The sequence below is a fragment of the Hyla sarda genome, chromosome 1 (assembly GCF_029499605.1).
Source record: "Hyla sarda isolate aHylSar1 chromosome 1, aHylSar1.hap1, whole genome shotgun sequence".
Classification (NCBI taxonomy): domain Eukaryota; kingdom Metazoa; phylum Chordata; class Amphibia; order Anura; family Hylidae; genus Hyla; species Hyla sarda.
In genome coordinates, this window is record NC_079189.1 from 419,332,207 (window position 1) to 419,347,484 (window position 15,278).

A 15,278-nucleotide genomic window follows, 5' to 3' on the forward strand; every position below is an offset into this window, starting at 1 on the left:
TGTTTGACCTCTATCATTGCCAACAAAGGGTATATAACAAAGTATTGAGATTAACTTTTGTTATTGACCAAATACTTATTTTCCACTATAATTTGCAAAATCAGACAATGTGATTTTATGGATTTTTTTTCTCATTATGTCTCTCATAGTTGAGGTATACTTATGATGAAAATTACAGGCCCCTCTCATCTTTTTAAACAGGAGAACTTGCACAATTGGTTGCTGACTAAATACTTTTTTGCCCCACTGTATATGCTACTCTATGGCCTCAGATTGAATGGATTTCTTGTGGATTTGCACACTATACTATGGACACAGTATTCTCCAGTGCAGGCCATGTGACAAGGGAGGGGGAGAAAGAAGCAAGTTGTCATGCTCTTAAGGAACACTCCCATCCTCCAACAAAACTGCAAGGAAAGGGAGTAGCCCTGTAGAGAATAAGATATGAAAAATGGTAATGCATATTAAAGGGGTACTCTGCTGTCCTATGTTGGAAGCGCCGCTCCCCAGTGTCCGGAAGTTTATTTTTCCGGACGCTGTGTGCGGGCTTCTGTGTTCAGGGCCGCCCCTTGTCACGAAGGGGGCAGGCGTGACGTCACATCATGCCCGCCCCCTCAGTGAAAGTCTATGGGAAGGGGGCGCGATGGCCATCACTCCCCCTTCCCATATACTTTCATTGAGGGGGCAGGCCTGACGTCACGAGGGGCAGCCCTGAACACGGAAGCCCGTACACAGCGTCCGGAACAATAAACTTCAGGACGTCCGGACGCTGGGGAGCGGAGCTTCCGACACAGGGCAGCGGAGTACCCCTTTAATGTGCAGAATTATTTTAGGGATAACTACTACACAAGAGTCAACATCTATTTTTTTTTTTTTTTTTTACAACTAATGACAGTACAGCGTTAAATACAACAATAAAAACAAAAGGTAACATATAAATCCACCTTTATGTCCTCTTTCTGGCAATAAGGGTTAAGATATGACAAGGTCACATGGCCAATACATAGATCATTCCCATAGATTTTGCAACCTTAGCCTTCCCAGGCAGATGCTGTCCCCTGGTTGCTATGACAATGGCTGCCTGTAGCGTAAAGGGGGGAAAAAAGCCCAGCCCAAATCGTTTTCCTTTGGCAGACCTCTGCGGCTGCCTCACCTAGCCTATTGTTTCATTGCTGTGGATTGTAGAGAAAAGGCTATAGCAGAATAAGGGAGAAACAGACGGATGGAAAGCAGGCAGAAGTGACAGCCTTTCATCCGGCTTGCAACAATATTTGGAGAGAAGAAAAAAGGATTCAGCCATTTATTCTGCTCAGAAGCTTCAAGGCAACATCTAGGCAGGATTCTTGGAAATGCTTGCAGAGAAGAGGAGGTCTGGGGGACTTTGAAATAGGCGTGGAGGAAGTGTGTGCATTTTTTTTTTTTTTTTTGGCTCTTCGCCCTAAGGGGTTATCTGTCCCTGCTGCATTCCTCAGTTATGCAGCTCCTTTGCAAAGCAAAGACCTGATGTCATTCAGAAAAATCTCTTGGCAAAAAAGGAGAGTGTGCTTGCAAGCACAGTCTTGTAGAGAGCAGAGCAGTCCCTTTCAGGCAGCACATCGGCTAACACAGCAGTGGATTTACACAGAGGCTTAAGCTGTTCTATTCAGCGTCTGCTCACAGTTTGAAGAAGAGCCATGGTGTGTGCAAAGAAATCGGAGCTTATTATTTTTGCTTAATTCTCCATTAAACCACCTAAACTGAAGATGTTTCAGTCCGTGTAATAACAGCTTACCAGATTTGGAAAAGGTAATGTACATGACCAGCAACAATTTGGAATTGAAGAGCTCTGTAGACTGAAGAGAAAATGGACAGCTGCTGCTATATGTTCTTATGCTGAATGTTTGGGAGATGGCAACTTACTCAAGTTTATAAAGGTCAGAGTACCTTGTCCGTGCCATTGTCAACAAAAATGAGGACATAGGCTTTAGTGTAGGTCTCTTCATTGGCTTAATGAACTAGACTGACTTTGTTCTTTGTACTATTTCTGCTTTTTTGGTAACTTTTGCCTCCTGGATGAAAACAAGGACGGTAGGCCTATAGACCCTTTTTGTTTTAGCATTGGTAGTTCTTTTGGCTCAAATCATTTTACTCTCTTGATACTGCCTGGATTATGGAGTACCTTGGAGATAAATTAACAGTGGCACATACACACATGAACCAATGGATGGGAACCATGAGGAGGTCCCTGCAAGAAGCCTTCAGTTTAGTCACAACTGCTGTAACACACGAGAGAACTAGTGTTGAAGGTGGCAGCAGGAACCCTTTTAAACGCACATCGTCCTTCCGACACTTTGCTTCCCGAAGCCGTGAATCCTTCCGTAGGTTTTCCGTTAGGAGCCAGCAAAGGTTTTCTTCTTTGAGGAAAAGGCAGGCTGTCCCCGAACAGGCCGACTCTGTAAGCCTCTTAATGTTTGTTTTTGTGGATATATTTCTTGCAATGCTAAAAAAAACATGGTTTATGTTATCCCTTAAACCTACACAAACATAACTGTCATTGCATATGTTTATACATGCATGGAAACAATATTGATACTCTTTATTATATTATAATGATTCTCTTATTTTGTGTTGTCTATTTTGAATTATTTGCTTAAATATTCATGTTTTTTGGTTCAGGATCACAGATTTTCACGTATCACGGCATCAAATCAGCATTGCCTCTGTGTGTTTACAGCAGTATTACCTGCTGCAGTGTAATGATGGTGGTGCATGGCTAATACTGGAGCTTTATGCAGCTATAAGATGGGCTACAACTAAGCCTATTAGAACTAATGTATGCAGTATATATATACAGGCATGAATGCATAAATATAGATGTGTACTGAATTGTTTATTGTTGTCCTCTGCAGAAGAGCCTACTGCTATCTAGAATATAGTATTTAGTTTAAGAATGTAAGCATTCTTATCCTTTGCATTGGTATTGTATCCTTCTTTTTCTTCCGCAAGCTCTATTGAATGTAAGCCTGAATTGGTGGTAAATGTTTTTAATATGCTTAAACAGAGACTTGAAAACTGAGCCTTTTCATATAGCCATCAAATAGCTATTTTATCTAGTGTTAATCATGGTAGACAGTACCAATGACAACTACTGCAGTGGGCCGTATAGAATCCTCTTCTCCATGTTTCTCTTTCCTTTTGCCTCCCTTGCTCCTTTTTACTGCTGTATCACATTATTATGTGATGCTTCTCTCAAGGGTGCCATTTTGTGTCAGCAGGCCAAAGCATATATTGTACATTGTGTTCTACCAATGAAATCAGGGCAATGTCTACTAGGGACTGAGGTTTAAATATTAATGTAGTCACATTTCTTTAAAGGAGTATTCATAGAATTATTTTTTTGTGTGTGCTCAGAATGTTGTGAAGTAGAAAAAAAAGCCTATACTTACCTTCCTCATGCCCCTGCTGCTGTTTCCAGCACAGCAATGTTGGGGTCGACACGCGGAATTGCACACACAGTTAATTAGTGACTAAAGCAGGACACTGCTGCAACCACTGATTAGATAAGCAGACAATTTCACATGTCGACCCCCAACCCTATTCCTGGAAATGCTGTGCGAGAGAACAGCGGTGGAAGGGGAGCAAGGAAGGTAAGTTAAGTTTTCTATTTAATATCACCTTTGAACAATTCATCTGATAAACCAGAGGCCTGAGGAACTGGCATTTGTTTCCAGCCTAGAATTGAGTTGTGTGTTTCAAAACATTTTCCCATCTGTCACTTTCTGTTGTAATGCATCTCCACACTAGTACATGAGATTCAGCACTTTTTGCCCTGGAGGCAAGGATACCATGAGGCATCTCTTCACTGGTAAAGAAATTGCCACTACTGTGGAACAACCTTGCCCCCAAGGGGCTGTATGCAAGCCTGTACACAGAGAAATGGTTTGGTGGATGATGTTTTATTTGGGCCTGTTAACTGAATGACATCCGCATGATATATGCAGCTACCTACTCCCCCCAAGGATAACATCCCTAATTTCCTGAAGCGCATGAGCACATTTGCATAAGTCAATAGCCCATATGTAAGTTGACAGTTTTATACATCCATGTTGTTTCAAATATATAGCCTAGTAAAGATATACACCATTCTGCCATACGTTAAGGGGTTCCTGTAATAGAAACACGATAGAGAGCACATTTAACACTCATCAATCACTTTCAAGCTGAAACCTTTATCTCTGCAGATGAGATTGAATTCCAAGCCTTCTATATACAAGCTATTTGATGGCTGGAGACTAAAGGATGGGGTTGGCTTAAAGTTTTTTTTTTCTAATTCAAATTATTCTATAGATGTTCAGCCAGTACAAACTGGCCTGTCACCATCGCTCTTGACCATTAGCACTGTTACTATATGCATATTGGCAGTTATAGAAAATACAGTACTTTGCTAAATTTGAATTTATTACAAATTTGAGTATCCTACATTTGTGTATCCACATATCTCCAATGAGCAGTCATATGCAAACAGTGTGATTCACAATTCCACCAAACCATGAATGTCATGTCAACCATGTTGCTGTAATGTGGGTGTTTGTAATTGTCTGTCTTTGAGACCAAATTGGTGAAGATGGTCAAGACATAATCATTCCTACAGTACTGTAAAGTAAAAAAAAAAAAATGGTGCTGGCAAAGATATCCCTGATGAGATGCCTACCAGCTTGTTTACTATTTAAGTATTAGAAGATTGATGATAACCTTCCTTATCCATTTAACAGGACTAAATGCTTGTCATGGTATTAAAAATTATTTTTCTAATGTTTATGATATATTTCTAATACTATTTCTGTGATAATTTGTTTGTATTTGTATTTTGTATAGGAGGGTTCGGGCTGCATCCCATGTGCTCATCCATGGTCAAAAGCCCAGGTATGGTTGCACAGTCCTCTGGGTTGGACTTCAAGTCCTATAATTTACTTTTGATTTTTCAAACATGGAGCACATTCTTGTAAGAACTTAATCATTTGTAGTCTATAATAGAAAAACATTTGTCATGTCTCCCTGGCATGAATAAGAAAAGCATTGTATGGGTTATTTGATCACACATAATAAATTACCTTTTAATCAAATTTTCTGTTTATGCAGAATAGAATTTAGGCCCTACTATTGTTTGGGAGTCAAGATACAACCTATTTTTGGACTGTGAATCAAGCCATCAAGCCAACCTTATAGCCATCTTAAGTGCCTGCACTCCCTGTCTTTTGGATTCCCCCATGGCAGCCCCCAGGCAATGTGTTTATAGTACAGATAAAGTGTTCATTTTGCAAAACCTCAGTGCTGGTATTTCTCACATCACCTCTTCTTTACTATCTATTGGTCAGCTGTCAAATGGCAGGGACTGTTCTCAACAAAAATCTGAAGCAGAATTAACATTTTATCTCGAACTTCATTTCTTTATCATAATACCTATTTTGAGTATTGGTAAACCTAAAAAATAAATGCAACAATGACAATTACTTTTGCCATTTAGTACCTTTCGGTTCCCTTTTATAAAGATATCTAACAAAGCTATTTTGTATATTTTAGTTTAGGGTCAATTGGTCTTGATGGCTTAGAAAATAATAATTATCTGTAAGCATCGCTGTTCAGTTCAATGGCTGAGGGACGTAGTGTTGGGTCGATGGTGGTTGAGAATGATTGCATTTGTCAGCAATTCTCCAGCCCGTGAAATTTGACATTGGGGACTTGAGTAAGATTTCAGAACACACTGTTTCTGAGCTGTTTGGTAGTGGGAAAATAGATGTATACTTCAATAGTTGTTTGAAGGTAGAATTAGAATTTTTTTTTTTTATAGATGAACTTGATTGATTAACATTGCCATACATCTTACACCATAGATCTTACGTCCTTTAAGTCAATGTATATGTATATATCTTCTGTGTGTATGTGTGTAGATATATATACATACATACACACACACACACACACACACACACACACACACACACACACACATGGCTGTAAATGTTGGCACCCCTGAAATTTTTCTAGAAGTATTTGGACATAATGACACACCAAACTCCAAAAATGGGCTGGACAAAATGATTGGCACCCTTAACTTAATATTTGGTTGCACATCCTTTGGAAAAAAATAGCTGAAATCAGTCACTTCCTATAACCATCAATAAGCTTCTTAAACCTCTCAGCCAGAATATTGGACCACCCTTCCTTTGCAAACTGCTGCAGGTCTCTTATTGGGCGCCTTTTCCCAGCAGCAATTTTAAGATCTCTCCACAGGTCTTCAATGGGATTTAGATCTGGACTCCTTGCTGGCCACTTCAGAACTCTCCAGCGCTTTGTTGCCATCCATTTCTGGGTGCTTTTTGACGTATGTTTGGGGTCATTGTCCTTCTGGAAGACCCAAGATCTCGGACGCAAACCCAGCTTTCTGACACTGGGCTGTACAGTGCGACCCAGAATCCGTTGGTAATCCTCAGATTTCATGATGCCTTGCACACATTCAAGGCACCCAGTGCCAGAGGCAGCAAAACAACCCCCAAAACATCATTGAACCACCACCATATTTCACTGTAGGTACTGTGTTCTTTACTTTGTAGGCCTCATTCCATTTTTGGTAAACAGTAGAATACTGTGCTTTACCAAAAAGCTCTATCTTGGTCTCATCTGTTCACAAGAAGGATTTTGGCTTAGTCAAGTTCATTTTGGCAAAATGTAGTCTTGCTTTTTTATGTCTCTGTGTCAGCAGTCAACAAGTTCCAAAGATATTAAAGCTGTCTTGCAGGCTCAGGGAGCATCAGTGTCAGCGGGAACTATTTGTTGACATTTAACTGAAAAATGAAATGCTATGGCAGGAGATCCAGGAGGACCCCCCCCCCCTCCTGGGTCTGCTGCCATAGCATTTCATTTAAATGTCGACAGAGTTCACTCTGACACTGATGCTCCCTGAGCCTGCTGGACAGCTTGAATATCTTTGGAACTTGTTTGGGGCTGCTTATCCACCATCCGGACTATCCTGCGTTGACACCTTTCATCAATTTTTTTCTTCCGTCCATGCCCAGGGAGATTAGCTACAGTGCCATGGTTTGCAAACTTCTTGATAATGTTGCGCACTGTGGACAAAAGCAAATCTAGATCTTTGAAGATGGACTTGTAACCTTGAGATTGTTGATATTTTTGCACAATTTTGGTTTTCAAGTCCTCAGTCAGTTCTCTTCTCTTTTTGTTGTCCATGCTTAGTGTGGTACACAGACACTCAATGCAAAGACTAAGTGAACTTCTCTTCTTTTTTAATCTGCTTTCAGGTGTGATTTTTATATTGCCCACACCTGTTACTTGCCCCAGTTGAGTTTAAAGGAGCATCACATGCTTGAAACTTTTTTATTTTTACTGGGTCAGTACTTTCCTCGGAGAGGACACCACTTCTAGTGTAGGACGGAGATTTAAGTAAGCCATATAGCACTCCGTGGGCTCCTGGGTAAAAAAAAATACACAAATGAGCTCACCACACCACTGGAGGCCGTATCTCCAGAAGGATATAGATACTCTAGAGAGAGTTCAAAGAAGAGCTACTAAACTAGTACATGGATTGCAGGATAAAACGTACCAGGAAAGGTTAAAGGACCTTAACATGTATAGCTTGGAAGAAAGAAGAGACAGAGGGGATATGATAGAGACTTTTAAATACATAAAGGGAATCAACATGGTAAAGGAAGAGAGCATATTTAAAAGAAGAAAAACTACTACAAGAGGACATACTTTTAAACCTTTGCCCCTCTAATTTAAAACTAATATCAGGAAGTATTACTTTACTGAGAGAGTAGTGGATACATGGAATAGCCTTCCTGCAGAAGTGGTCGCTGCAAATACAGTGAAGGAGTTTAAAGATGCATGGGATAAGCATAAGGCTATCCTTCATATAAGATAGGGCCAGGGACTATTCATAGTATTCAGATTATTGGGCACACTAGATGGGCCAAATGGTTCTTATCTGCCGACACATTCTATGTTTCTATGTGTCCTGCAAAAGAGCTCAGGCTCCAGTTAGGAAGTCTCAGAACTGATTGGGATTCATGCCAAGCCAGAACTCTCTCCAGAATATATATATATATATATATATATATATATATATATATACACATATATATCTCCAGGTTCTGAAAAACTAACTAACTAACTAATGTAGCTAAACTGAATAGCCACAGTGTCAGATTAGCCAAGAAAGAGACAATATCTGCTTGCGTCCCGGTTTCTGTTCACCTCAATGGAAAGAGCCACATGTAACCACGCTAACATTTGTTTGCCCCCCTCCCCCCCCTTGAGGACTATGGACGTAAATGTACGTCCTGATGCGCTGGTACTTCGTGCAACAGGACCTACATTTACGTCCTGTACATGACCCGTGCACTCGAGCTGAGAGCAGCTGGGGACCTGCCGGTAATGGCAGACATGAACGATCGAGCTAATGTCCGCCATTAACCCCTCAGATGCCATGATTTATACAGATTACGGCATCTGTGGCAGTGCAGATATTGTAATGGCTGATCTGATCAGCCAAGATGGCAGATGGAGGTCTTCTCACCACCTGCCTCCGCCGCTCTTCCGGGGTCTTCTGCTCTGATCTGCCTTTAGCAGACCAGAGCAGAAGATCCGCGATAATACTGAACTAGGGATCGACCGATTATTGGATTGGCCGATGTTATCGGCCAATATTCATGATTTTGTTATTTATCGGTATTGGGATCTAACCTTGCCGATAATGCGTCTTGCCCGCGACACCCGGGCCCGGAGAACGATGCTGTTGGCTGCTGTTTTTGCATCTCCCACACAGCCACGGCAGCCCTGTAAGAGAACCGCAGTGGCTGCCTGGGAGAGGCGCTTTGAACTCCGGCGTGGCGCTGCTGCGCTTAGACGTGAGGTCTCGTAACCGTGGGGGTGACGTGACCTCACGTCTAAGTGCAGCAGCGCCACGTCTGAGTTCACTTTGCCACCGATCAGTGCGCCCGCTGCCCTGCTCTGTTTCTCTCTCGTACAGGGCCCTGCTTGTCCTCAGTGTACAGGGCCCTGCTTGTCCTCAGTGTACAGGGCCCTGCTTGTCCTCAGTGTACAGGGCCCTGCTTGTCCTCAGTGTACATGGCCCTGCTTTAAAACGCCCAAAAATTAAAATGCACGGAATATCGGAATAAGTTATCAGCTATTGGCTTGAAAGTTCACAGGCTATCTGTATCGGCTCAAAAAAAAAAATCTATATCGGTCGATCCCTGAACACTACTACCATAGATTGATAGAGTTTTTTTCCCTTTTCCTGTGTTATTGTTTCCTCCCATGGTATATCAGAGCTCTGGCAGTCACTTATCTTTTTCTGCTCCTTTAGACTGGCATGCTAAATCACTGGAGACAGTCATGTTAATGGGGCATCTTATCTTTTGTCAAACAATCCCAACATCTCACACTGTGTGCTCAGTTTACACCACCTCTAATGTGGCATACTTAAAGGGGTACTACGCCCCTAGACATCTTATCCCCTGCTTATCCCCGGGGTCCCGCTGCTGGGGAGCCCTGGCATCGCCGCTGCGGCACCCCGCTATCATTACAGCACAGAGCGAGTTCGCCCTGCACGTAATGACGGGCAATACAGGGGCCGGAGCATCGTTATGTCATGGCTCCGCCCCTCGTGAGGTCACGGCCCGCCCCTTTCAATACAAGTCTATGGGAGGGAGTGTGGCGGTCGTCACGCCCCCTGCCATAGACTTGCATTAAGGGGACGGGCCGTGATGTCACGAGGGGCGGAGCCATGACGTCACGCTGTTCCGTCCCCTGTATCGCCAGTCATTACGCACAGAGCGAACTCGCTCTGTGCTGTAATGATAGCGGGGTGCCGCAGCAGCGATCCCGGGGCTCCCCAGCAGCGGGACCGCGGCAAACTGACTTCTTATCCCCTATCCTTAGGATAGGGGATAAGATGTCTTGGGGCGGAGTACCCCTTTAAAGGGGTAATCTGGCCCTAAGACATCTTATCCCCTATCCAAAGGATAGAGGATAAGATGCCTGATCGTGGGGGTCCCGCATCTGGGGACCCCCGCAGTCTTTCATGCAGCACCCCGCTATCATCAGCCTCTGGAGCGAACATCCCTCGGGATGAATCACAATCACGCCCCCTCCCATAGGCTTGCATTGAGGGGACGAAGTGTGATGTCACACGGGGGGAGGAGCTGTGACATCACAATACTCCGGCCCCGTGATCATGATTCATCAGACTCTGAGCGATGTTCGCTCCAGAGGCTGATGATAGCGGGGTGCTGCATGAAAGATTGCGGGTGTTCCTTTGGATAGGGGATAAGATGTCTTAGGGCTGGAGTACCCCTTTAACTCCTTGGGGACGGAGGGCTAATAGCGTGCGGCATTGATCGCGGTACTGCACGCTATTAACCCTTTAGACGCGGCGTTCAAAGTTGAATGCCGCGTCTAAAGTGAAAGTAAAGCAGTGTTGATTAGCTCAGGGAGCTGTTCTGGATCGCCGCTGTGAAATCGCGGCATACCAAACAGCTTACAGGACAGCTGGAGGGTCCCTACCTGCCTCCTCGCTGTCCGATCGCCTAATGACTGCTCAGTGCCTGAGATTCAGGCATGAGCAGTCAAGCGGCAGAATCATTGATCAATGGTTTCCTATGAGAAACCATTGAACAATGTAAAAGATCAGTGTGTGCAGTGTTATAGCCCCCTATGGGAGCTATAACATTGCAAAAAAAAAGTGAATAAAGATCATTTAACCCCTTCCCTAATAAAAGTTTGAATCGGCCCCCTTTTCCCAATTAAAAAAAAAAGTGTAAATAAACCTATGTGGTATCGCCATGTGCAGAAATGTCCGAATTATAAAAATATATCCTTAATTAAACCGCACGGTAAATGGCGTATGCGCTAAAAAATTCCAAAGTCCAAAATAGCATATTTTTGGTCACTTTTTATATCATAAAAAAAATGAATAAAAAGTGACCAAAAAGTCCGATCAATACATAAATGATACTGCTAAAAACTTCAGATCACGGTGCAAAACATGAGCCCTCATACCGCCCCGTACGCAGAAAAATAAAAAAGTTATAGGCGTCAGAAGATGACTATTTTAAATGTATACATTTTCCTGCATGTAGTTATGATTTTTTTCCAGAAGTAAGACAAAATCAAACCTATATAAGTAGGGTATCATTTTAACCGTATGGACCTACAGAATAAAGATAAGGTGTCATTTTTACTGAAAAATGTACTGCGTAGAAACGGAAGCCCCCAAAAGTTACAAAATTGCATTTTTTCTTCAATCTTGTCGCACAATGATTTGTTTTTCCGTTTCGCCGTAGATTTTTGGGTAAAATGACGGATGTCATTAGAAAGTGGAATTGGTGACGCAAAAAATAAGCCCTCATATGAATTTTTAGCTGCAAAATTGAAAGGGTTATGATTTTTAAAAGGTAAGGAGGAAAAAACGAAAGTGCAAAAACTGGAAAAAAAACCCGTCCCCAAGGGGTTAAGGACTGTTTTATTTTTTTTTTTTGTTTGTTTTTTTGCGTAGGAATTTCAAAATTTCACAATCAGAAGAAAGTTGACAGGCAGGAGAACACACTCCCAAGATCCCGGCCCTCTGCTGCTATGCAGAGAGAGTATGACATCTGCAACCCAGCCATCTGCTTCACCAAGTCTGTACATTAGGCAACAAGCTGCAATACTGCCTGGGAATGGACTGTTTAATTTGAATATCCCATCCCAATTCATGAAGAGTAGCTGGAAAGAGTGATGCAGGGAGCAGAAAACACAAGGGAGAAGATTTATTTAAATGTACGTCCTAGTGACCTGGTACTTAACGCACCAGTACTTACGTTTACCGGAGTGGTGCTTGTGTCATGCATGGCAGGTCCCAGCTGCAGAGACCCGCCGTAATGGCGGACATCAGCGATTTAGTGATCAATACAGATCACGGCATCTGCGGCAGTGCGGTCGGTAAAATGGATGATCGGATTGCTCATCCATAATGGGGGATGGAGGTCCCCTCACCTGCCTCCGTCCATCTCCAGGGGTCTTCTGCTCTGGTCTGCTCGATTTGTCACCATAGCAGAAGATCGTCGATAACACCGATCAGTGCTATGCCCTATGCATAGCACTGAACAGTATGAGCCACCAAATGATTGCTATAGCTAGTCGTCTACCGAAACTACTAAAGTGTAAAAAAAAAGTTAACAAAAAATTTTAAAAAAATTGAAAAATCCCCTCCCCCAATAAAAATGTAAATTGTCCCTTTTTCCCATTTTACCCCCAGAAAGTGATTTTTTTTATAAACATAATTATAACATTTTATAAAAACGTCCAAACTATCGAACTATTAAAATATAATGTTGTTGATCCCGTACGTTGAACAGCGTAAACGTCACATAATATTCTAAAAAAAAAATTATAATTGAAAGTTTCATATATGCAAATGTAGTATCAATAAAAGGGCGCAAAAAATTAGCCCTCATACACTTATACGGAAAAATTTTAAAATTATAGGTCATCAAAATAGAGGGATTTTAAACGCACTAATTTGGTTAAAAAGTTTGAGATTAAGTGGTAAAATAATAAAGTATGTAATCATGGGTATCATTTTATTTGTATTAACCCACAGAGTAAAGAAAACAAGTCATTTTTACCTCAAATTGTACAGCGTGAAAACAAAACCTTCCAAAATTTGCTAAATTGCGGTTTTCTTTTCAATTTCCCCACACAATAGTATTTTATTTAAATTCCCACATACATTTTATGGTAAAATGAGCAATGTCATTACAAAGGACAACTGGTCGCGCAAAAAAACAAGCCCTCATACTCGTCTGTGCATGGAAATATAAGAGAGTTATGATTGATAGAAGGCGAGGAGGAAAAAAAACGAAAATGCTAAAATAAAACTTGTTGCGTCCTTAAGGCCAAAATGGGCTGTGTCCTTAAGGGGTTAAAGGGCCACTTTTTTTTTAATCAACTGGTGCTAGAAAGAGAAACAGATTTGTAAATGACTTCTATTAAAAATCTTTTCCCTTCCAGTACTTTTTAGCAGCTGTATGTTACAGAGGAAATTCTTTTATTTTTGAATTTCTTTTTTGTCTTGTCCACTGTGCTCTCTGCTGACACCTGATGCTGTATCAGGAACTGTCCAGAGCAGGAGAAAATCCCTATTGCAAACCTATGCTGCTCTGGACAGTTCATGACACGGACAGAGGTGTCAGCAGAGAGCACTGTGGACAAGACAAATAAAATTCAAAAATAAAAGAATTTCCTCTGTAGCATACAGCTTCTAAAAAGTACTGAAAGGGTAAAAATATTCTTTTTATAGGAATCATGGCTTATAAAATCATGTCTTTGTCCACGCTAAAGCACAGTTATGGACAAAGTCCAGTAAGTGAGGGTGGGCTAGCAATCCTCTATACTCTCCTGTCTGATAGTACTCCTCTTTGCTCTCTACTATCCTATCAGACAGGAGAGAGTCCAGAGGAGTGCTATCAGACAGGAGAGAGCACAGAGGAGTTCTATCAGACAGGAGAGAGCACAGAGGAGTGCTATCAGACAGGAGAGAGCACAGAGGAGTGCTATCAGACAGGAGAGAGCACAGAGGAGTGCTATCGGACAGGAGAGAGCACAGAGGAGTGCTATCGGACAGGAGAGAGCACAGAGGAGTGCTAGCCCACTCTCACTTACTGGACTTTGACCATGACTGTGCTTTAGCTTGGACAAAGACATGATTTTATATGCCATGATTCCTATAAAAAGAAAAGAAAATTTTCATATAAATACCGTATATCAGAAAGGTTAATGTAATGCCAATATGTACAAAAAATGTTTGTATCGAACAGTGCCCATTTAAGGGGTACTCCGGTGAAAACCTTTTTTCTTTTAAATCAACTGGTGGCAGAAAGTTAAACATATTTGTAAATTACTTCTATTAAAAAATCTTAATCCTTCCTGTACTTATTACCGTATATACTCGAGTATAAGCCGACCCGAGTATAAGCCGAGACCCCTAATTTCAACCCAAAATCCCAGGAAAAGTTATTGACTCGAGTATAAGCCTAGGGTGGGAAATACCTCATCCCCCCCTGTCATCATCCAGACCCGTCATTAACATCCTCATCATCATCCCCTTGTCATCATCCCACACATCCCCCCCTATCATCCCCTTATCATCCCGCACATCCCCCCTTCATCATCCCCTTATCATCCCGCACATCCCCCCTTCATCATCCCCTTATCATCCCACACATCCCCCCTTCATCATCCCTTGTAATCATCCCCCCCCCCCCCTTCATCATCCCCACCCCCCTTCATCATCCCCACACCCCCCCTTCATCATCCTCTTCTCATCATTTGCCCTCAGTGGTCTTCAACCTGCGGACCTCCAGAGGTTTCAAAACTACAACTCCCAGCAAGCCCGGGCAGCCATCGGCTGAAGACCACTGCGGCCTTCAACATCATCCAGCCCCCTCTCACCCCCTTTAGTTCTGAGTACTCACCTCCGCTCGGCGCTGGTCCGGTCCTGCAGGGCTGTCCGGTGAGGAGGTGGTCCGGTGAGGAGGTGGTCCGGGCTGCTATCTTCACCGGGGGCGCCTCTTCTCCGCGCTTCCGGCCCGGAATAGAGGCGTTGCCTTGACAATGACGCAAATGACGCACCTCTGCGTCGTTGTCACGGCAACGTGACTATTCTGAGGCCGGGCCCGAAGCGCTTAGAAGAGGCCTCCCCGGTGAAGATAGCAGCCCGGAACCACTATCCCACCGGACCACCTCCTCACCGGACAGTCCTGCAGGACCGGACCAGCGCCGAGCGGAGGTGAGTACTCAGAACTAAAGGGGGTGAGAGGGGGCTGGATGATGTTGAAGGCCGCAGTGGTCTTCAACCTGCGGACCTCCGGAGGTTTCAAAACTACAACTCCCAGCAAGCCCGGACAGCCGATGGCTGCCCGTGCTTGCTGGGAGTTGTAGTTTTGAAACCTCTGGAGGTCCGCAGGTTGAAGACCACTGCGGGCGGGGGAGTTCACTCGAGTATAAGCCGAGGGGGGTGTTTTCAGCACGAAAAATCGTGCTGAAAAACTCGGCTTATACTCGAGTATATACGGTAGCTTCTGAATACTACAGAGGAAATTATTTTCTATTTGGAATGCTCTCTGATGACATAACGACCACAGTGCTCTCTGCTGATGTTATTATTTATTTATTGTTGTCCTTAGTGGGATTTGAACCCAAGTCCCCAGCACTGCAAGGCAGCAGTGCTAACCACTGAG

At 43.0% G+C, this 15,278-nt stretch overlaps 1 protein-coding gene across 7 annotated transcripts in view; it reads left to right on the forward strand.

The window, feature by feature from the left end:
• Positions 1-15,278, forward strand: part of KIAA1671 (KIAA1671 ortholog) — a 235,563-nt gene that overhangs the window by 165,884 nt on the left and 54,401 nt on the right. For 6 of the 7 annotated variants that reach the window (XM_056529030.1, XM_056529070.1, XM_056529054.1 and 3 more), the window contains one exon: positions 4,855-4,902. The exons of the other annotated variant lie outside the window; for it this stretch is intronic. In XM_056529030.1, coding sequence (XP_056385005.1) covers positions 4,855-4,902 — 48 coding nt within the window. The remainder of the gene's footprint in view (positions 1-4,854; positions 4,903-15,278) is intronic. 7 annotated transcript variants of the gene reach the window in all.